The 24,773-nt window shown below is 40.5% G+C and overlaps 1 protein-coding gene across 2 annotated transcripts in view; it reads left to right on the top strand.

Moving 5' to 3' along the window:
* CNTNAP5 (contactin associated protein family member 5) overlaps nt 1-24,773 on the top strand; it is an 820,459-nt gene that overhangs the window by 727,329 nt on the left and 68,357 nt on the right. For both annotated transcript variants that reach the window (XM_021695826.1, XM_044913255.1), the window contains exon 19: nt 470-694. In XM_021695826.1, the coding sequence (XP_021551501.1) occupies nt 470-694 (225 nt within the window). The remainder of the gene's footprint in view (nt 1-469; nt 695-24,773) is intronic.

The following is a 24,773-nucleotide window of genomic DNA, read 5'->3' as shown; positions in this document are numbered from 1 at the left end:
AGTAACTTAGGACCCACTCATAATCCTCCTAACACACCAGAAAAACACAAGCTGGAACTGCTAGAATCTCAGTTTTGAAACTAAGAAGGTCCCAGTAAACTTTATCTCTACTATGCTGAAGGCAGGGACAGTTTATCTTTGCTTCTTGAGAAGTAAGCCTGGCACATGGTAGTTATACGGCAAATGTATGTTAAACTGGAACAAAACTTCAGGATGCAAATCTCAGCTCTCTTTTTTTAGCTATGCAACCTTGTTCAAGGTGCTTAACCCCTGCAAGCCTCATATTTCTCATCTGTAAATAAGAGTAACGACTTCTGCCACTTCAAACTTATTGTGGAAAGCATATTATATAATTCAGGCAAAAACCCTCATGCTGTGCTTGATGCATAGCAAACAATAAACAGTTATTGCTGTCCTGAATAATCAACTAAATGTTGCAATGTGTGCATTCCCCTCTTCTATTTTTCAGAGGTTTCTGCTGTTTTTGAGGCTGGCACTTCAGTTACTTATATGTTTCAAGAACCCTACCCAGTGACCAAAAATATAAGCCTCTCATCCTCAGCGATTTACGCAGATGCAACTCCATCCAAGGAAAATATTGCATTTAGCTTTGTGACAGCCCAGGCACCCAGCCTCTTGCTCTACATCAATTCTTCTTCTCAGGATTACCTGGCTGTCCTGCTCTGCAAGAATGGTGAGTACTGACAGCATGAAGTCTGATGGAGTGTCACAGTGGGCTAGAGGGACAGTGTGTGCCCTTCAGAACACTGCATAATTTCAAACTAAATTTGGTCCCACCTGGGCAGCTTAATCCTGGACCTCCAGCCAAAGCCCTGATTGTACTTTACCTTTATGACCTGCATTTGGTATTCATTGCTGAAGTCTCAAATGCATTGCCTTTAATTTGCCTCAACTGTGTAGCAGTAATTCTTTATTATTTATTCTGTGCTGGAATCCATTAAGTGTAAAAGAGATGATCATAAGCATATCTGAATTTCAGAAGGACACTCATCACATATATCGTGTCATCTTTGCTGCAATCACCTTTACTGAGGGCTGTTAAAACAAAAAGCAAAAATGTAGGCTGTATTAATAAGAGTTAATTGCCTAGGTCTTGGAGAGAAGTGGTGTATGTGAGTCACACCCCTGTGCAATATGGGGCATTGTGCTGAGAATCAGACTTTGAAGAGAATGTGAACAAGATGGAATATGCGAAGGCTAAAGGGGTACAGGAACTGGGCCCACTTCATGCAAGGGCTGTTGAAGAACACCAGTTCTGACAGCTGTTAGGAGAAATCAGGTTTTCTTCCCTCACTGTGTAATTCCACCTCACAATGAGGAGGACTGTTGGTCAAGGGCACTGTGAGATCAAAATCTTAGGGGATGGAACAACTATTAGAACAGACAAAGAGGGCAAAGATGTGGACATCCCTGTAGTCAGGTCTCAAAGAACAGGTTCCCGTGATCAAGAGTATGTTCTTCCTCCTCTTGTAATTTGCCCCGATACAATGAGAGGAGTCTGGGCTTTAGAACCATCCCCCAGGATGGACTGTGCTGGGGCAGAGAAGAAAGGAGGCTTGGATTATACAGCATACACTCTGCCCTCTCCAGACCTTAGGGCAGAGACTCCACAGAGACTCCAGGTATTTATCTTGCTCTACTTTTTTGGGGAGTGGGGGGTAGGGGATGGGTGTTATTCTTCTTTGCTTCATCTTGCCCTGTGACTATGACACTGAAAATAAAGAAAGCTGTGTGGGCCTAACGCAAGGATCAAACCTGGTGGGCATGTGAGTTGAATCAGGCCTGAAGTACATTAATAATAAGTGTCCCACAGACAATAACAGGACTCATTCATTCTAAGAGCAAATGCAAGGGAAGGAAAAAAGAGAGAGGGTTCCTGGGGTAGTGACCAACCACTCCAAGACTATCTGATCTTGATGAGCCTACAAAGAGAAAGGAACCACTATGGGTTATTAAACCTCTTATTTATCAGCAGACCTTTGTATGATTAGAACCATTATATTAACTTGTCATATCTTAAACTTTGCCCCCATAATGTCTCTGTGAGGTGGATAAGTCTGGCTGAGGACGCTGAAGCATGGATTAACTGATTAACATAGGTCAGCCAGATAATTCATGACACGGTTGGGACCAAAGCCAGATCTCCTGATAATCAGCTTCACCATCTTTCCTCTAAGCTAGACCATTCTGCTCTGATGTGGCTGGACTATAGTAAGATAGTTACAGAGCCCTGAGATGCAAGATTTTCCCCAAAGCATCTTTTAGGTGTGATTCAATGGCACATTTTTACCTGCCAGGCTGTACCTATGGATACAGACAATGCATAACAGGTATATTCGATTTCATATACATACTGCTCCATATACTTTCTCTCTCCACACACACACACACACACACACACACACACACACACACACACACATTCTGGGCACTATTCTAATTAATGTGCACAGCCCTTAATTCTCACAACAATCCTATGTGGTTGGTGGTATTAATCTCATAGCTCCAGAAACTAAGGCATACAGACACTTAATAACTTGCTTAAAATCTCACAAGCAAGTAAGTAAAAGAGTTAGAATTCAGTCTTCCTTCCCTGACTCTGGTAGCATATTTTGTGTTCTTAACCATAGCTCTAAATGAAGAGTGTTATTTATTTTTTGAAACACAGGGTGTTTTAAATAACTTGAATTTATTTAATTGGGAAGGCATTCTTGAATTCTTCCTGATCTCCTATTTTCTTATACTCTAAAGCCTCACTTCCCTGAATGTTTGACTTGACACCATAGTCATTTGCATTTTTTAAGCCCTGGCTAAGTTCAGGAAGCAAGGAGATACCTGTGCCTTGTTTGTTTGTTTGTTTGTTTGTTTGTTTTAAGCTTAGGTCTCAGGGACAGTGTGAAAATTTAGGCTTCACATCTCAGTCTATAACTCACAGGAGATGGGTGTCCAGGCAGTGTCTAGTCATGTAATGCCCGCTTCCCCTCACTCTGTCTCAGAGAACCACCTCCCCCATTGCTCTAAGGAACTCTTGTCACACTGGACAGTGGTAGATGTCTTTCTGACTTAGGATCCTGGGCATTTCCTGCCATCTTATCATACAGAGATGCAGTGGAGATACACACTCATTCATTCATTCTTTCAATGACTCCCACCTGCACAGTATCAGGAACTATGGGGAGCAAGAAAAATAAACAGGATGCTGTGCTGTCTAAACATGTTAAGGAAAAAGAGAGACTCAAAAATGGCCTTACAGGGGCGCCTGGGTGGCTCAGTCATTAAGCGTCTGCCTTCGGCTCAGGTCATGGTCCCAGGGTCCTGGGATCGAGCCCCGCCTCGGGCTCCCTGCTCCGCAGGAAGCCTGCTTCTCCCTCTCCCACTCCCCCTGCTTGTGTTCCCTCTCTCGCGTGTCTCTCTCTGTCAAATAAATAAATAAATAAAATCTTAAAAAAAAACAAAACAAAACTGCCTTACAGTTTTTGATGGACAATCTAGATACATGAGGGAATCAGGTTGTCCAGATTTCTCAAGCAGTCTTACCAGAAGTTAGATTTTGTCTAACCTTGAGGATGAATCTCCTAGGAATTCAGGGGTAATAACAATAAGGCAAATGCCTTGAGCAAGAGTGCATTCCTTGTCATTGGAGGCCTTCAAACAGTAATTAAATGACAATTTGTTGGAAAAAGTATAATAAGAATACTGGCTGTGGATAAGGGAGAAAAATGACCTCAGAGTTTCTTTCCAAGTCTGAGATTTTGTGATTCTCTATTCTTGTGTAGTCTTACATTTTTATTTCTTTCTGCTAGGGATGCGTTTGTAGCCTTTGAAATGCTTCTACAAGGAATTAAGAATTGGAATTGGTACAGCTTATTCCCAGTATGCTCATGGTATTAGGCCACTGACCTAATTGCCAGCGAATAATATGGGGACCTTGCTTCATGAGGAACTAAGAATACTTTTAATAAGACTTTGATAGACTTCAGGGAGAAATATTCCTCTGAAAATACTAATGGAAGTTAAGAATACCAACAGCTTGGGGGAAAAAAAAAAGTAGCAAACATGGTAAAGGGTTAACTAGGGGAAAGTCTTTCTCTGGAAGGGCTTTCTAAGATTGATTCACACCTCTCTGAGATGAAGTTAAAAGTTTTCTGTTAGTACAGGTTTCTTAACCTTTCTTTGATATAAGACACCTCTGGAAATCTGGTGCAATTATGATGAGAAGATCACTCTTAAAAGGAGTCCTTTTTGTTCTCCCCAGGAGGAAGAAAATGCCCATGGCCATGTCATACAAAATGGCTCCAATTTCGGCACTGTGGGTTAAGAAGCCAAGGGGTGGAAACAAGTGGATGAACTGAATAAATACTGAACAAAATCCTTGGCTTGCAAATCTATTTAATATGGGTGTACAGGCCAGAGGAGAGAAGAGCGGTGGGACTCAAAAGTCATCCTTTCAAGTCTCTCCCTGGCAGGGGTTTGGTTTGGCATGCTTGGAATTCCTCTTTGCCCTTTACCATTTTTCTTGAAATTTCTCCAACTAGAGACTTATTCAGGTTAAGTCCTTGCTATCTTTTCAAACGAAAACAGGTCCTTTTTCTTAAAGGAAGAAAAGGATTTCCATTTCTGGGATGGAAGATTAGAGAATGAAAAGGAGACATTTGAGGTTAGAGAGTCCTTAGGAGAGTGAAGGTGGTTGTGGTCCCATAGGCTGGAGCATTGGACAGCAGGCAACTTGTCAGAGATGTGGCAGTTGGAGGAGAAGGGGTATATGAAGGAGGAAAGGATCCAGAGAAGGCAATGAGAATATTCTAAAGGCAATTAGAGTATTCTTAAATTTCACAACATTTTATTGAGTGATGGCTCTGCCTTCTGCATGGTACTATGGAGTTCTTCAAACTTGTCATTTAACAAATATTTGCAGAGTATCTACCATGTGGCAGGCACTATTTCATGCATGGGAGAGACAGATTCAGACAGCATCCTGTTCTGCTTTTAAGGATCTAGTCTGGGGACAGAGACACAACAAAGAAGGACAAAAATGTGTCAGAGACGTGGGATCGAGTCTGTTCCAGGTAGATTGAGGCAAAGAAGGAAAGAGTAACTGATTCTTTCTGGGAGGGAGGGTCACAAAAGGGTTCCTGGAGATAGTAAAACTTGAGTTGGCCCATGAAAGATAACTCAGTGCTTTCCAGGCAGACATTAGATTTTTGTTTACTCAAATGAGAGGTTTCTTTGATTGTTCCTCATTTTCTCCACTATATTTCCACTGCATGTGAAATATTCATATTTTTCCCAATCAGTTCCCCTTTCTGCTCTTTTATCATGTGTCCTTCTTGGCTCCTTGGTAGTAAAAATTTAAAAAAAAAATCAAATTTAGAATATGTGCTAAGTCTAAGGCCATCAATCTATGGTGAAATCATTTGGATACAAAATCCAAACAGGGCCCCCGGGTCACCTTCCTATGGTGGCTTTTCAGCTGCCCTCCAGCACTGAATGGTTTGTCTGACTTTGCTTCAGCATTTCCTTTTTATCAATTTTTTTTTAACATATACATCCATAAGGATGCACTGTCTGCATTTGTGATTGCATACACTTTGGAGGGAATAATGATGAACCCAGACACTTTACAGTTTGAACAGACTGACTCAGGGGAGACAGGGGTAAGGAGGAATCCAGAGAGGGAACGTCTTCAAAGTAAAAACTTCAACGGCTGCTAACCAGGGCTGGTTTGACCCTAGACTACTCTCTGCCTTTGCTGCTTTCTTGCAGAAGACTTTCAAAGTGTAGTGCTGCTGCCTACCACTCCCTCTCTGACACCAGCATATACTTGAGTTCCTCAGAGCAGCAGGAATCCTGATAAACAGGCTGAGAAAAGCACGCCCCTGAAGGCATCACCATGACCACTTCAGTTTCTGGGTCTGTGTCAGGCAACACTTTGCTGCTATTGAACTTAAAATTCCCCAAAGTATTTTGATACCTGCAGGGCTGATTTTGTTGGTGCATTTCCTCCATTTCTGGGCTTTCCAATAATCTCTTGCTGAGAGGAAATACCAGGTCCTGTTGTGCTTCTCTCCTCCATTTCAGAGTAATGTGGTTATGACACACCATGACAAAAGGACAAAAATATGGACAGGCACAAAATGCATCTCCAGTATCAGACAGTTAATCCACTGTGCCAAGGGGTGAAGTGCCAAGGAGTGAAGAAATGAAGGTATGGTGAATAAAACTGGATCCAGGTTAGGGTGCCCAGGTGGCTCAGTCAGTTAAGCACCTGACTCTTGGTTTTGGCTCAGATCATGATCTCAGGGTTGTGAGATCAAATCCCTTGTTGGTCTCCATACTCAGTGTAGAGTCTGCTCAAGATTCTCTCTCCCTCCCCCTCTATCCTTCTCCTGACTCCTGCACTCTGTCTCTCTCAAATAAATAAAATATTAAAAAAAAAAAAAAACTGGGCCCAAGTCATCGTTCTTGTTTTTCTTCTTTCTGTTTTCATGGATTTCTTATTTTGTGGTGTGCTCATAGGTCCTCGAAGATTGAGCCCCACTAAAATCCATATGTTGAAGTGACTCCTAGTATTTTTTATTTTTTTTTTTATTTATCCATTTGAGGGAGAGATAGACAGAGATACACAGAGAGAGAGAGAGAGAACACAAGAATGGGGGAAGGGGCAGAGGGAGAGAGAGAAGCAAACTCCCCACTGAGCTGGAAGCCAAAAGTGGGGCTTGATCCCAGAACCCTGGGATCATGACCTGAGCCGAAGTCAGCTGCTTAACTGACTGAGCCACCCAAGCTCCCCTCCTAGTATTCAGAGTAAGAAGGAAGTTAAGGTTAATTTAGGTGATAAGGAGAGAGCACTGATCTGCTAGGGTTAGTGTCCTTAAAAGAGGAGACACCAGACTTTTCTCTCTGTTGCTGTCTGTCTCAGCCATGTAAGGACACAGTGAGAAGGTGGCCATCTGCAAACCAAGAGGAGAGTCCTCACCAGCAACTAGATGGGCTGTCACCTTGACTTGCTAGCATCCAGAGCTGTGGGAAATAAATTTCTTTTGGTTGGTCTACCCAGTCTACAATATTTTATTATAGCAGTTTGATTAGGCTAAGACAAAGATCAAATGAGATAATGCAAGAAGATGTGCTTCGTAGACTGTAAAGAACAAAACACACTGCATTTTCTCATTGATAATAATAATATGAATTATCTGAATGCTTTGGTTGGCAGAGTGTGAATGTGCAGGTCAGGATTCAGGATGATTGAGATTAAAATTTAATACAAAGAGGAGATGAAAATCACCCATTGTCTAGAGGCAGAGCATCTAATTGGGGGGACAGTACCATGAGGAAGGAGAAAGATGAGGCACAGGGTCCCCAGCCTCCACGTCAGCAGCATTAGGTACATTAGGTACAGGCAGCAGCTTTTGATATACACAAGCATGAAAACAAAACAAAACAAAATTTAAGAATGGTTTTCTCAAATACACTATGAACTAGATCTTCGGGAAACTAGTCTGATGTTTCTGAAATAAGGACAGACAGAAAGAGACATAAAATAACTGAAGAATAGGGTGTGTGCAGGACTAAATAAGCTCTGTTCACGGTAGGGCCAGGCCCAGCAACATATGACTGAGGAGATATAGTTAAACTCTTGGGAACCCCCACCTCAAGCCCCAGCCCCTCTGACTGTGGAGCTGGCTGGGCAGTAAGTGCCAGCATCAAGGAAACTAAAATAGGAAGAGCAGAGCTACTGAGTCAGTGCTCTAAGTCCCTGGGGGAAGAGCAATAATCAAAGAGTAGCATGGAATTAAGGGTAACAAAAATTACAAGGGGCACCTCAGTGGTTTAATTGGTTAAGCATCTGACACTTGGTTTCAGCTCAGGTCATGATCTCAGGGTCCTGAGAGCCTGCATAGGGCTCCTTGCTAGGCGTGAAGCCTGCTTAAGAGTCTCTCTTCTTCTACCTCTGCCTCTTCCCTGCCTCCCCCAACCTACACTCTCTTTCTCTCTCTCAAAAAAATTACAAGATACAATTAACTCTATAAACATTTATTTAATACCTACTGTATTTATCTTCCAGGGCTGCCATAACAAATTACCACAGACTAGGTGGCTTAATCCACAGAAATTTATTTTCTCACAGTTCTGAGGACTGGAAGTCTGATATCAATGTGCCAGCTGGGTTGGTATCCAGTGAGGGCTCTCCCACTGGGTTGCAGATGGCTCCTTTCTTACTGTGTGTTCACATGTCCTTTCCTTAGTATGCATGTGCCTGAGAGAAAAAGAGAGCATGCTCTGGTTTCTCTTCTGAAATGGACACTCATCCTATTGAATCAGAGCCCCACCCTTATTTAACCGCAATTACTTCCCTAGAGTCTCTGCTTCCAAATTTAGCCATACTGGGATTGGGGCTTCAACATATGAATTTGAGGGGGACACATGCATTCAGTTCACAACACCTACTGTGTGCTAGATGCTGTCCTATGTGCTCATAATAGAAGAACAAATATGGTATATAGTTGGCTCCAGGGAGAAACTTGAAGTTGGATTCCATATACAATTTTCATCTTTGTAAGGTCAGCATCTAGCAGAGTACTTAGCACAGAGTTGGCCTCAGTATTCTTGGATTGAATTACACCTAGCAAGTGTCAGGACACCCCCCAGAATCCATGAGAGGTCTTTCTAGAATGCCAGTGGGACTGTATTGGGGGAGAGAGGGCAGTTCTTCTCAGTTTATCACAAAAGGCTTTCTAGTGAATATGGGCATGAACATACATTATATTAATCAAGTATTATTATTCTTTATTCTGGTCTTTCTGAGATTCTATTTTGTTACCTGTGATGTACTTTTTAGAGGCAAGGTTGTTTGGGCAGTGGTACTCTGTGGAGCTGGCATTCTTTGATTACATTTTCCTAGGGCCTTCAGGGTCTTTGTGCTTTCTCAGTTTAAAATACTCTTAAGAAATTTTCCAAGAATTGAGCAACTGTATTTTGTTTTTTTTTTTTTTTTTTTTTCCCCAGCAAGGCTGGTTGCTTACAACTGTACTGTGAGAACCAAGAGAATTATTATCTGCTCTTATGCTTCATTGTTTGTAAAAAGAGAAAAGGCCTGCACTTGGTGCCTTGGTTTCTTCATCTGTAAATTTGGGATAATTGCAATGGTCAAGGTTCGCACAGCACTGTTGTTTAGGATTAATAAGATCCTGTCTGTAAAGGTTTTGAAGGAACTCAGATGAAAGATGTGGGATAAATACAAAGAAGGGTTATTATAAAACAGAGCAAAACGCTGGCTGGTGACTGAGCCACCTTGATTTTTTTTTTTTTTTTTTTTAAGCCCGGGTTGGAGGGAACGGGGAACTGGATGGTTAGCTTTTGGACTAGAACTCTAATTAAGGGTTTAAGAAAGTCATTGAAGTCTGTGTGAAGAAAGCTTTTCTAAGAGAAAAGACATGTTTTTATTCTTCTTAGAACACTTGGTCTGTAAATACTTACATCTTGAGATGTAAAACAGTCAGCAGAAAGCCCAAGCTCGGGGTTTATTCAGTTTTCTGTGCAGTAAATTACCTTTTGTGTAGCAAGTAGGCCTTGGATTATCATTACTTCTCTTCATTCAAAGTTATTGGAAATGTGTTTCCACTTTAATATGTAGCTTATCCTCTCGAAGTTTAGCAATGAGGGCCCTGGACATCGAATTGCCTATTATAAAGCTGCAGTGGAGACATGGTGAGCAGGTGTTCAACCTTACGAGTCCAGTCTGAATTTCTAACACCACCCACCGGAGACCTTCCCAGCTCAAGAATACATGATAGCAGCTAATACTTGCCAAGCACTTAATGTTAGCAGTTTTAGTTTTGCATTAGTTCACCTCATTCCCTCATAATGGCTGTGAAGTTAGTACCAACATTTCCCATTTTACAGATGAAGAAACTTAGGCACAGAAAGGCTAAATGACTTGTCCAAGAAGACACAGAATTGAACCCATGAGGCTGAAAAGCAAAGCCCGCTGATCTCTTTTTACCTTGTGAACTATTCGGCTCTGTTCTCTGACCTCTCATTGTTCCGTGTGCTACTCTCATGGAACCTGCCTTTTTCTCTCTGGTGTTTGGTTCACCTTTAATGTGGGGTGTGTGCTGGGTCAGGAATGCCATATTCACTCCCTGTACTCCTTCACAATGCCCTGCTTCCAGAACTCTGTTTAAAAGATGGGCCAGACAGAAAGGATGGGGCAAATATATAAGGAGGACTAAACCCCGATATTTAGAAATGCGTGGCCAGTGGAAGAAGTGCCAGATATCTCCTTCTGTATGGCAAATTGCACTTTGGTGTACAATGAAGCACACAGGATTATCTAGTGGGAACAAACAAACAAGCAAATGAAGACAAACTAGTATTCTTGATTGATGCTAAATTCTTTGATGCAAGTTGCAGAGTACAGCTAGAGCCCCCGCTCTGAGACTAGACAGCTAAATTTGACAATCACTGTCAATTGAAAGTTTGAAGTGAAATTGCACATGGGGGAATGAAAAAGGGATTTTAATATTATTAATAGGGATCAACAGAATTTTTCTGGTTGAGAAAAATCTCGAGTAAAAATGCATATCCTTATTTAATCATGAGAGATAAAGACACAAATTTATTGTTGTTTTTCTTTCTACACTCCTCCACAATGACATAAGGAAATTGAAAAATTAAAAAAAAAAAACATAAGAACCCCAAAAGACAAAAAAAAAAAAAAAAACAACACTAAAAACTGAACAGAGCTTAGGATGGGTAAGAAATACGAAAACATTTTTAAAAACTGAACATCAGATGGAGGAGGAAAGCTGGCTCAGTCCAAGTCACTAGGAAGGTATGCTAATGGGAAGGTTTCATGGGATATGCTCAGGCCTGAGGATTCTGTATACCATGGAGTCCGGGATGAGGCATGAAGTCAGGGAAGGGAAAATGAAAAGATTTTCAGAGAACTGTTGACCCTAAATCCCTTTTGTCTTGTCTAGGAAGATAAGCAAGTTCTTTTTCACCTCTGTCCCGGAAGACCAGACATTCAGGAGCATATAGAAATTGAACCAGAGTTTCCAAAGCTGAGGGCAAGATCTAGATACAGGACTAAAGAGAGAAATGACCTGGCATTCTGTGCACTGGGGCATGAGATTCCTGGCCTTAATTTTCCCTTCCTCCAAGAGCTCTTACAGTGAAGCTTTTCTTTCTTCATTCAGGGGATGAGAGAGTTTCCCACAGAAGAACTGAACAAGTCCATGAAAAATATATGTGATAACCAGAATTTTAGGCATGCCCCCACTGAAAAGAATAGTTTACTCATGTGGTCACCTAACAGTGAACCCCACCTATTGACAAATTCAGTCCCTGCTCAAAGAATCATCAATACAATTTGTAGTGCTTCAGTCACAAGGGTGAACAGATGACGAGGACCATCAGGTATTTCCATAACACCTCCAAGATGAAAGAAAAAGATCAAAGCAGATAAATAAATGCAGATCAGTGGAGAAAACAGGGATAATGCAAAAGGCAGAAGAAACTAAAAGTATAGCATTTCAGTGATGTAGGAGAATATATAAATCCATGAAACAAGAACATGATGGTTTAAAATAAAACTAGAAAACAATAAAAAATAACTCCTGGAAATGCAGTAGAGGAAATTGTTAAAAATCTAAAAAGTTGGAATATAACATTTGAAAAATCTCCCAGAGGGTTGAACAAAATTACCAAAATGCGGGCAATATGAAGACAAAAGAGAAAATTGGAGGGAAAAACATGATGTTCACTATGTAACTGGATTTATAAAAAGGGAGAATAGATGGGGAGAGAACATTAGCAAAGATGTACTGGAAAATACTTTATAGAATAAAAGAAATCTGATGTAAAACTTTGTTTCCCTCCCAACAAGAAGTCACACCCCAAGGCAAACGCAGAACCCTAACTTTGCTAAAGACAGGATCAGGACTCAAACTAGCAAAGAACTTCTTAACAGAAACACTGGAAATTTGAAGATAATGGACAAGCATCTTCTCAATCCTAAGGGAGAATGGTTTTCAAACTGGAATGCTATGCTTAGTCAAATTATTAGTCATGTGTGAGGAAGGAATACAAACAATTTCATACATAAAAGGGTGGAGGTAGTTTGGGTGATTGTTTAAGACTCCATAAACACCTTTATTAAGATGCTTCTTGATATGCATACATTAGTTATCTAAGTTATCTAAGTTATCTAAGGTTGTATAAAAGATCACCCCAAAATTTAGTGTAGAAAGAAAAAAATTTAGTTTGTTTAAACAACAAAAATGTTTCCCTTTATACAATTTTGTAAGAGGGATTGGCTTAGCTGGGTGTTTCTGGCTCATGGTCTCTCATGAGTTCACACCCCTTAGCCTGGGCTGCGGTAGTCCGAAGGGACTGCCGTAGTCTGAATGCCGATTAATTCCCAGCGCCATCATGTGGCTGTTGGAGGTTTCAGTCATTAGTTCCTTGACTTTTTCCACAGGGCTGCACAACAGCATGTCATTCTGCTCCCCCAAGAGAAAATGGTTGAGGATGGCAGGTGAAAAAGAGAGAGAGAGACAAAAACAGAGAGAGGGAGCGAGAAATACACAAAAGAGAGTACCTAAGACAGAAATTGTAGTCTTTTTAGAACCTAAACTCAGCAGTGACACCTGGTACTATGTGATGTGGGATGATATTACACAAGGTTACGATTACTAGGAGGTAGAGATCCATGGGGCCATGTTAGAGGCAGCCTGCTACAATGTGCTTCATCCAAAAAAAGAAGTATATGTAAAAGAATGATATGAGGGGCGCCTGGGTGGCTCAGTCGTTAAGCGTCTGCCTTCAGCTCAGTTCACGATCCCAGGGTCCTGGGATCAAGCCCCGCATCGGGCTCCCTGCTCAGCAGGAAGTCTGTTTCTCCCTCTCCCACTCCCCCTGCTTGTGTTCCCTCTCTCGCTGTGTCTCTCTTTGTCAAATCAATCAATAAATAAAATCTTAAAAAAAAATGATATGAGATCGAGGAAACAGATCACCCACCACAGAATAGGCAAGGTAATTTCAGGATAACAGGTATACTGAAATCCTAGTGAGAAACTGGTCTAGGCCAGTGGATCTCAACTGGGCATGATTTTGCCTCCCAGGGGACAGTTGCTAATATCTGGAGACATTCTTAGCTGTCAAGATGAGAAGTGATACTCTTATGTAGTGGATAGAGGCTAGGGATGCTCCTAAACATCTTAAGGACCCAGGACAGCCTCCCTTCTCACCCCCCACTGCCACACACAAAGAATTACCTGGCTCAGAATATCAATACCTTTAAGGTTGAGAAAACCTGGTCTTGAATAAGGCATACTGACAGAGGACTTTTGGAGGGAAATCCTTAGAGAAAATATACAAGTGATAGATACTAGAAAAGTGTGATATTTACATCAGACACAACAATATGGACTTTGAAAACCAACCTATCCAAAATTGTAGATTACCTATATCAGAGGCATGGGGAGGATGGACCCATATGTGACCGGGTCCAAGAAAGGTAATTCCTCATCTGCCATTGTTGGAAGGCAAAATATAATATTTAAAATTAATAAATCAAGAAAGAGCAATATATTTAATAAAATAAAGTTGAAGGAAAATAACAAGGAAACTAAGAAAACTAAAAGTCACTGCATAGGGAGAGCAAGGCCCAGAGTAGGAAGGTGTGGGACAGGAGTTGCTTTCTCTTGTTAAGTCTTGCTATACTATTTGACTTTTAAACAGTATTATTTTCATAAACAATAGTTAAATGCATGAATAAACCCATTGTTTGAACATAAAGAGGTGTACAGTTTTGTTAATAGAAAACTAGTTCTCCCCACCAGTAAATGAATATAAGTACATATAAATACTAAGTACATATAAATAATAAAGGATACTGGTTAAAGGCACATTAGAGGATTATCTCTGCACAGTTGTATATATACCCCATTTCCCTGTTTTCACTTAGTGAAGTAAGTATAGTAATGAATGGATGAAAGAATAAACGAGTGAAATAATTTAATTGGAAATATTCAGTATAACAAATTATTCTACTTTCATAACCGTCAAGCACACTTTATTGAAACGGTATATGTCAAGACCACTAAGTAGCCATATCACTGACAGATACCTTTCAGGCCTTAACTTCCAAGGGTTTGCTATAACACGTTATGCTGTTGGTTACTTCCTCAACCTCCTGTGTGGATACCTCTTCCTCAGCCTGCCCTTACACATTGGCTTTCTGGGGGGGCAGTTCTGGCATTTTTTGGAGCAAAGATCAACTTCACTGAGATATCATCCATTCTCCTGACTTCAATTAGTAATTATGCAGCTCTTTGTGGCTTTAGGAAAATTGTCCCAAATGTTTGAGGTGGCAACTTTAATTGGCTGTCCCGTAGACTCCTCAAGCTCCATGTGTCCCAAATTAACCTTAAACCTCCCAGCACACACATGTGCATACACACACATGCAGACACACCCATGCATGTACACACATACACATAAGCACACACACATACACATGCACACAGCTACATCTTCCCTTGCTTGAGTCTTTCCTTTTTCAAAGAAGTGCTCTATCCCAATCAGAGACATGCTTCACCCATATCCCCCTCTTCCTTACCCCTCCAGAGTCCATCAGTCACCAAGTTTTATTCAACTCTCTTGCATCACATTGTATCTAATTCCTCAGTCTCTTATATCTGTCACTTTTGTACACTCCCACTATGGTTATCTTTGCTCTGGCCACCCTAACCTCAGAATCAGATTACTGCAACAGTGTCCAAAAACTTCTCCCAGCCTCCAGGCCTGTGCCCTTTTAATTCATTCTCTATTCTGACCAGGATGATCTTTTTAAAATTCAAATATATTCATGTCACTCATTTCTGATAGCTCACACTGCCTTTGGGCTAATTTCCAAACTCGCCTCAACCCTAGGTTCTTGCTTTCCTGTGAAGTTTCAATTCTTATTATTCTCACACCCCACTGTACCCTCTCCCCATATTGAATTATGTTCCCAGGGTTGAATGCATCATGCTGTTTCACCTCTAGGTCTTTGCACATTTTATTACCTTTGCTTGAATCATATTTTCCTTTCCCACCTTCATCTCTTCTTTGTTGGCAAATTCTTATTTCTTCGAGTCTAAGTTTAATGTCACTTCTGGGAAGCATTCTGATTCCCTCCCAAAGACTATTAAGTGCCTTCTACTGGGTTTCTGCAGCAGCCTGTTACTGAAATTGTCACAGTCTCTGTCTCTGTTAACTTGTTGGATCCACCACTATAACACTAAGTCAAGGACACAGCACTGATCTAGCACCATTCAGCGGCCTGGTGTCTACACATACAATGTCACTATAGACAACATTTTCTAGTGAAACTGTTTGAGAGATTTTAATAAAGACAGGGAACTTTTTTTTTTTATTTTTTTATTTTTTTTAAAGATTTTGTTTATTTATTTGACAGAGAGAGACAGAGCGAGAGAGCAAACACAAGCAGGGGGAGTAGGAGAGGGAGAAGCAGGCTTCCCATGGAGCAGGGAGCCCGATGTGGGGCTCGATCCCAGGACCCTGGGATCACGACCTGAGCCGAAGGCAGACGCTTAACAACTGAGCCACCCAGGTGCCCCAACTTTTTTTTTTTTTTTTGAGCAAAAGAGCCTTTTTAGAAGCATATTCTAATGGTTCATCTTCAAAAGAGTTCACTGTCATATCTTTATGGTGCACTGAAGTGCAGCTAAGAATCAAGGAGGATAAATTAAATTGGATAACAACTTTACTTAAAAGCATGAAGCTAAAATGAGAGAAAAAAAACTTAAGAAATAGCAAATCTTAAAAATGGATTACTCTTGGGGTGCCTGGGTGGCTCAGTTGGTTAAGCGACTGCCTTCGGCTCAGGTCATGATCCTGGAGTCCCGGGATCGAGTCCCGCATCGGGCTCCCTTCTCGGCAGGGAGTCTGCTTCTCCCTCTCCCGCTCCCCCCTCTTGTGCTCTTTCTCTCTCTCTCACTCTCTCTCTCAAATAAATAAATAAAATCTTTTAAAAAAAAAGGATTACTCTTCTCCTCTTATTTCTAATTTTGATAGGTATTTTTCCTCTCAATGTACATGAAGGGTCTGAGGCAATGTATCTTAAAAAAAGAGGCAGTTTGAAACAGATAAAATATTGCATTTAAAAATGGTAGAGGAAAAGCTGTGACTAAGTCATCAGCGTCATGATGTACTACTGTTGGGTTTTAGTTGTTTGTGTTGCCAACCTTAGGTGGGGCCTCTAAAAGACGAACGAAATTAAAGATGAAATGCCTGATGGTTCAGATGAAAGCACAACAATAAAAATCAAAGAAACAGCACACTTAAATCCCCATTGAAGGTCCTGATTTCCAGCTCTCTGTAGCAATAACTAAGTAAGCCTGGGTGTCCTGTACCATAGGGCACCGACATTTGTCAGGCTTTCCAATAAGTTGGCAATGAAAGACTAAATCTGTGCAAGGTGGGAGATAAATTAGCACACAGCCAAAATACTGGAGAAATAAGCAATGGTTTCGTAGCTGAAATATTTTTTGATAAAGTAATAATCCCCCATAATCTCTCTCTAGCTTTAAATAACAGCCGGTCTTTGTGCTGGCAGTTTAATTTTGTTGGCTGCCCTTGTCTTACAAATATATTTAGTGGAATCTGGAACATCATTTTGTTCTGAAAGCTAAGCCTTTGTCGTGCTGAAGCTGGGCAAAGACAGTAAATCAAGGACAAAGTGAAAAGGAGTAGGAACGGGGTATCGAAACTTATTTCCCCAGAGCGGGCGAGCTTTCTTCTCCTGCGAGCAGGTGTATTGCATCAGTCATGTCTTCCTGTTAAGTGCCTGTGTTGTAATGATATTGACTTATATCTACATTGCACCCTGGTTGGCCTTGCTCCAAAGTGCTTAAGAGGCATCTATGGGAAATACATGCTGAAAATAGCATCGTGAAAATATGCAACCCCCGTTTTCTTTTCTTTTATTCTTTTCCTCCTCTAAGATCATTCTTCCCAGGAAATGTCCTGAGATACCCAGTCTTAGCTGCTTCTACCTGTTTTCTCACTTATGTCTGACCAATTAATAAATGGCATTTTAAAGGTAAAGGACAGGCTGCTGTAGATTTAAAATGATTAAACTGGGACTAATGTACTTCATGATTTGTATTTGCCATGTTGGTTATTATTGAAAGTGGATTATGGAGAAAGAGTGCTGAGTTGTTTATAGGGTGTTTGTTTTACCTGTAACAACACCAAGGGCTAAAAATTACTATGCTAGAAAGCCAGGGATCTTGGTTCTTTTTTTTTTTTTTTTTTAAGATTTTATTTATTTATTTGAGACAGAGAGAATGAGAGACAGAGAGCATGAGAGGGAGGAGGGTCAGAGGGAGAAGCAGACTCCCTGCCGAGCAGGGAGCCCGATGCGGGACTCGATCCCGGGACTCCAGGATCATGACCTGAGCCGAAGGCAGTCGCTTAACCAACTGAGCCACCCAGGTGCCCAGGGATCTTGGTTCTTATATTAATTTTCCATTTCCAAGTTAGTGGCTCAAAAGAGCACACATTTCATATCTCACAGTTTCTTTGGTTCAGGAATACAAGCACAGTGTATTTGGTTTTCTGCTCAGAGTATCACAGGTGGGCTATGGTCTTATCAGGGACTGCACTGGGGAAAGATCTGCTTCTGAGCTTCCTCAAACTGTTGGCAGAACTCAGGTCCTTGAGGTTTTAGAGTGGAGGCCCCAGTTTCTTGCTGGCTGTTCACCAGACCTTGCCCTCAGCTCCTAAGTGCGCTGGCAGCTTCTGGCCACGTGGAACTCCCCATAGGCCCTCACAGCTTACCTCTGCAGGCCAGCCAGGGAACACCAGCAGATGTATGAATGGATGTATCTTGATATAGAATCCCAAGAATGAAATCCCATCACCTTTGCCATTTTCTGTTTGTTAAAAGCAAGTCACAGGTCCCCACCTACACTCAAGCATTGGGGTTTATGTAGAGTGTGAACATAGGGTCTGCCTTCCACATTTCTAGTGTTTCTTGGGCATTAAAAACTTAATACTTCTATATATTCACTCAGTGCAGTAAGAATGAATGACTTAAATGTGCATCAAATATAATCAATAAATCTCACAAATTTAGTGTTGAAAGAAACCAGATATAAAAAAAACATATCTCTGTGATTTCAATTTAAAAAAATTTAAAAACATGAAAAATTAATCTATGCCATTAGAAATCATAATAATGGTTAACTTTGGCAGGGGAATAGTGACAATAAGGGGATCTGAGTGCACCTCTGTGTTGCTAGAATACTGTCTCCTGAACTAGAAGCATTCTATTTGCAAATGGCTCAGTTTCTTTTAGGCCCCATGAATGGCATCTTATCTAAGAGTCCTTCCTGGACTACAGCCTGCAGTATTAGGACCCCAAAGAGTGGAGTTCATAAGGACCACACTGTCTCTGAGTCAGGCCATACTTTTCTCTCTCTACCTTCTACACTTCTTGGTGTTCCTTCATCATCTTATTATCTGGAAATTACCTGCTATATTATACATTTATTTGTTTGTGCCTGTCATCAAAACCAGAATGTAAGCTCTGGTGATCACAAACTTTGTCTTCTGTATATCAGCATTTAGAATGAAGCTCACCCATTGTAAAAATTCACTAAACTATTAGTTGACTGGATGATTGAAAGTTCAGTTTAGCTTTTACATTACTCATATGAGATCCCCAGCATCACCACTGCAGGGTTCCTGTTTTCTATTGGTAAAATATTCCTAATTAATAAGACGGCAGTGTGGGTATGTTAGAACCCAATGACCGGAGGCTTGTTGGAGATTTTAATCATCTGTCACCAGAGCTTCATCATAATTGTCTTTTTTAAAAAAAAATCAGTACACAGTTGGTGGTGTTGTTAATGGAACACTTACATTAAATCAGCATGCAACCCAAGGTAGAGTTAAAGTTGACTTTAAAGCAACAGTTGGTTAGTAGGACCTGATGAATTGAGATTTGTTTCAATGATTTAATACTTCAGTTTCAGGGCTAAATTTAAAAACCAGATTAGATAATACAGAATTAAGGGAAAGTAATAAAAGCAGAAATGAAAAGAAGCAAGCACAGGAAGCCATAACAGCAAAACAGTTAAAAGAAAAAAAAAAAAAAAAGCAATTGGGAAGCAGAATGTGAGACAAAATAAAAATAGGAATAGCAGGGAAAAATCCATGCGACCAGGTTACATGTTCTGCAAGCTTCTCTACCAGTGGTAACTCACCCCATAAACCAGCACACTTACCATGTGTCCTTTTCTTCAAGTTTATTTTCCTGGTCCCCATGTTTTTCCTATACAGGCTATGTCTTACTTATTAGGCTTCTGCCTTTAGAGATGTTAGCTTGGGAAGTGTAATTGCATATTGCCTTAGGACCTTAGAGCAACACAACTGTTTGATTTGTAAACTGATAGAACTATCTGGGAAGGAGAAGGTTCTCTTCCTTGTAGAAATGGGTCAGGTCTGGACAAAGTCATAGAATCTCCATTAGTGTGCATTGCACGTTCTTCACATACCTCTGTCCTGTTACACACCCAGAGTCAAGATGTTGTCTACTGTGACTTACTTTAAGACCTTAGTCCATTTGTTTGCTTCAAATCACATTTAAAGGTAAATGTGATTTCAAGCATTTGAGGTTATTTTTTTTAAAGATTTTATTTATTTATTTGACAGAGAGAGAGATAGCGAGAGCAGGAACACAAGCAGGGGGAGCGGGAGAGGGAGAAGCAGGCTTCCCGCCGAGCAAGGAGCCCGATGTGGGGCTCGATCCCAGGGTCCTGGGATCATGACCTGAGCCTAAGGCAAATGCTTAACGACTGAGCCACCCAGGTGCCCCAAGCATTTGAGGTATTTTTAAAGAATCCTATGTGGAGGTCTCATCATTCTGATAATCGAGTGATTATATCCATACATACTACAGTGCTTTTGGCCTATTTTATTATCCTTTGGGAGAATGATGATTTTCGTTCTGGAATGATATCTAAATCGAGACCTGATTAGGAACCAGGATGGGAGTATCTGACCTCTCTCTCCATTTCATCCCCAGCCTACCCCTCATGTCAGTTGGGGAAGTAGGGGAAAGCAGAAGTAAAACTGCACAGAAGGTAGGAGAGATAGAAGGAGGAAGGGGGAATGAAAAAGAGACAAAGGAGAGAGAGGAAGCCAAAGGGAGGCAATGTCATTAAAGAGGCACAGTTAGGAAAATTCTAGCAGTGGCACCCCTAAGTTGTCTAGCTTCTTGTTTTCAATCTTTGTAATCCTCGCTAAAATATGGTGGTCCCTCATATTTAGTCAACAAGTTTTTGTGTGCATTATGTCTTTCCATCTGTATATAATGCCTCTGTTAATCTCACTATCACAACTAACACAACCCGAATCCTTAGTTCCATACTCTGTAGCCTTGGGATTTGATAAGGCCTCCCATCTTCCTGGCTCATAGGGCTTCTCAGAACTTTATTGGGTAACAGCTTCTGGCCCTCTTCTCTACTAGGTTGGTGTGGGAGGTTTAGGTAGGGGAGTCTTGGAATGAGAACATCTGATTCTCCCGATTTATATTTTTCCATTAAGATCCTTCACCTTCCTTCATTACAACATTACTATTTAACTCTTTGAGACTAGCATTATGAGCAATTTTAACCAATCTATTAAATAAATCATTATAGCCATACTATTGTGTATTTATGAAACACAAATCATCTAAAGAACCACTGTAACTGCCTTTGCATTAATTGTTCATAGAAAAACCTTATGTAATTAGTAGCCCCTTGAACAAATGCATCATTGCCATTTTTGAGAAGTATTTCTGTATCCAAAAGTTATTTAATCTTTGCTTCAAGTCAAAAAAAAAAAAGGGCAGGCTGCAGACAATGAAATCAGAGAAACAGATCAACATCTCGAATGATTTCTAGGCAAACTCTGAGTCATTTCACTCTAAATCTGTGGTGTTTATATAGCAAATGCAGATGTTATATTTACTCACTTCTAGAGCATTTGCTAAAAAGGCTCGGCTTGTATGAAAAACTTTCCTGGGATATTCTGTTAGACTGTGCATGTTTTGCCTACTGAGAGAGATTTTAAATTAAAACAAAAACAAAAATAAAATACCAATAGATCTCTGGCAGAAATTGAGGTAGGTGTATCTTAAGGGAAAACTTCAGGAAGAAAATATTTATATATATATATATATATATATATATATATAAATACTGAGTCAATATATACCCTGAGCCCCATGTATACGTATGTGTGCCCAGCATTGTGCTGAAATGTGGAGAGATGGAGGTTTAGGTAGAGGTGAGGTAGAGGTTTAGGTGCATAAAACATTCTTTCTGTCCTCAGCTCATGGCTTGCAGAATAAAAATAACTCAGAAGAAGAAAATGTAGTATTTATCATAAATGCTGTATTAGTGCAACCAATAATTTGTCACTAATGCAAGGAAACTTCTGACAATAAAAAAAGGGTGTTAATAATCATTTTAACCTCATAACTGGGGTAATATGGGGTTATTCCTGGCACACCAATTATATGGTCACCCTACCTACAGTTGACAAGCACAGGTATGGTGTAGGCTTGCAACTAACCTCTTCTTGGGCATGATTCTGGAAAATACCTGAGACACCAGATCAAGTGCTAAAACAAGAAACAAAAACCTAGCACGCTTCATTGTCATATTGATCTTTAGAGGCCACTTGTTATATATTAATGAGCTAATGTGTTTGGTGTGGAAGCCGCCTTCTAAAGCTGACCCATCAGCAAGTGCTTAGTGTCCCCTATTCACCAGCAGTCCCTATCCCTGTGATTCTCCTTGCCACCATCACACATTCCGCCTTGGCAAAGACCTTCGCCACACTATCCCTGTGCCCTATAGATTAGATGCAGAAGGAATTACAGAATAAAGTTTAAAGAATCTAGGTTTAACCCTGACTTTATTGCAAACTAGGCATGCCACTTTTTGCAAATCAATGAACTCCTCCAATCTCAAGAAGGAAAACAAGTGTTCCTACTCACGTTGTTCTTTGGTGCCCCCATCAGACTAAAGAGTGTTATAGTAGATGGAAACAGACTTAGGGATGAATCTCAGCTCTGACACTCCCTAGCTGGGTGACCTTGGATAAGTCCCTGAACACATCTGAATTGTAGCATCTCCGTTTATAATAACAACAGAACAACAGAGGGCAGTTCTGTGGACTGACAGCAATGATGAGTGCCTAACAGAGTGGCTACTGCAAAGTAAGTATGCAGTAATATGGTGATGAGCTGCCATCATTACTATTACTGATGTAGTTATTGACTGCACAATGGGGCTGGCAAAGTGCAACAGTTCTGATGTTCTTTCAGACAAGTGACCATATCCTTTCCCAGAACCATCTGGGAATCATTCCTTTTTTCCATCGTTGCATGATATTTTCAATTTTCTTGCTAAAATTCCAGAAACAGTTTGCTGCTCATTCCCCTGCTTCATTCCCAAGCAGGAAGTAGCATGCTTGCTGGCAGGTGTTGGCTGTTTGACTGAAAGGAATAAACAAAAAGCTGTGATGACACAGTTTGCTAGAATGTGTTATCCATTGTGTGCAGTGGAAGGGAGTTCATTAGTAGAAGCTCTCTCTGAAGGGTGCCCAAGGCAGAACAGTCAGAAGAGGCATCAGTCAGTATTGGCATCTGGTGAATGTTGGCATGGGAAAACCTGTGTCATGTCATTTAAAAGATCACCTTGTCCAGAAATGGCGATCCTCATGGCAATTCCCACTGATTGGTAGTGGTGCCCTGGGAGCAATTGGGAAGCTACTCGGCCCTAGCTGGAACGAGGACATGATTAGTGGTGTCTGCCTGGGATGGAAAGGGGAATTGTACATGCGTTCTTTTATGGCCCTACCTGTCCAAGTATTAAGGATTAATTGTTTGTCCACAGAACTGTCACATAAGCAAAAGTTCTTATGCTTCATTCACTAATTTATCCATTTTTAATAGTTCTTGTGTTCCTGGATTTAACATGCCTTTACAAGAGCTCAGAGATCAAACAAAGACTTGTTTAATTCATGTTGTTCTTCCCTACTCAATCCCTTTTGTCCCCCTTGAAAACAACAGACTTCTATCCAAGCAAATATTACAGCTACTCATATATTCATAACCACTGTAAAAATGGGAAAATGACCAATAAAGAAGACAACAGCAAAAGCTGGGAAATGTTAGATAAATGAAGATAATAATTATATAAACTATGTATATTTAGAGTTCTTGATAAAAATACCATTTTCTGCTAAGGTCTACGTACCTTCTATTTTTTTCTCATACAGTGCATAGGGTATGTGTGATCTCTTCTCCTAAATCATAGTTGGGATAACAAATTTATACTCTTAAAGTTACTGGAAAACAGTGATTTATTTGCCTTTAATAGGAGTTATTTACTTTATTTTTCTCATCTCCAACTAATAATTGTTTGTATTCAGAGATGGGTATGTCAGCATTGGGAACCTTTCCATGTAATTGTCAATCTAAAATCCCACTTGAGCCAACTGTCCCTCAGAAAGGGTTCTTACAGGTAACAGGGTGAAGCTATGAGAAGCCACCACAGAAATTTGATATTGACTGTAGATTGGTCCCTCCCTGTGTGGGTAGAGCAGAAAGAATAAGGACGTTATAGGACTGGAAGCAGAACTTCAGGGGAAGAGATGAATGCATCATGAAGGCTCTTTCTTGTTCTAATAGGAACCTTCCCAATCAGAACAGCCTTTGAGATGGAAATGGTTGGGGGAGTTATACTTTAGGGACTGAGGGCGGCTGCCCATCAGAGGTCTCCTTTTATTCCGAAATCTAGGGAAGAGGAAAGACAATATGCTTTCTGCAGAAGATCTGCTGTCATATCAACACTTCTTGGAATGACACCATTAAGCCACCCCCTCCAGCACATCCAGGAATGTCTGGAATTAGATCCGTGTGTGTTGTGTGTGAGATATGTCTCTGGATAGGATGCCTAGTTTTATTAGAACCTCAAAAGTGCCTTTAACTGTAGAAAAAAGAGAAGGATCAGGAGGAAGTTCTTATAAATAACATTGGCTTATTTAATAAAAGCGAACTTAGGGATTTAAATCTCTCTTCTGGCTATTCTTGTATTTTAGTATACTTTGTTATTTTTATATAACCAAAATACTTGTATATTAACTTAGTTAACATAGTATTTTTAAGTGGTATTTTTAAAATCTGAATTATTTGGATTTTGAGAACTTATCCAGAGATTTATGACTGCAGTAAATATTAAAAACTGAAAGAGGTACCTTAGTTTAAGAAACTTTATGGTCAGGACACACCTGGGTGGTTTAGTAGGTTAAACATCAGACTCTTGATTTTGTCTCAGGTCATGATCTCAGGGTTGTGAGATTGAGCCCCGCATAGGGCTCCACACTGGGCATGAAGCATGCTTAGGATTCTCTCTCTCGCTCTCCCTCTGCCCCTCCCCCTACCTCTCATGAACTCTCTCTCTTCCTTTCTCAAAAAATAATTAATTAATTAATTAAAGAGCTGTCTGTTAAAAAAAAGAAACTTTATGGTCATATCCTGTTTAAATCCTTTCCAAGGTAATTTATCTTATTTAATCTCATTTCCCAGTCACTAGTGAAGTTAAAAATTTTAAGTTAGTTGGATGGCTTTTTCACAGAGTCAGTTTATGCCCCACAGATGTTCAGATTTGTTGATGGAG

This window comes from Neomonachus schauinslandi, chromosome 3, assembly GCF_002201575.2.
Source record: "Neomonachus schauinslandi chromosome 3, ASM220157v2, whole genome shotgun sequence".
Lineage (NCBI taxonomy): Eukaryota > Metazoa > Chordata > Mammalia > Carnivora > Phocidae > Neomonachus > Neomonachus schauinslandi.
This window is presented reverse-complemented; position numbering and strand designations above follow the sequence as displayed.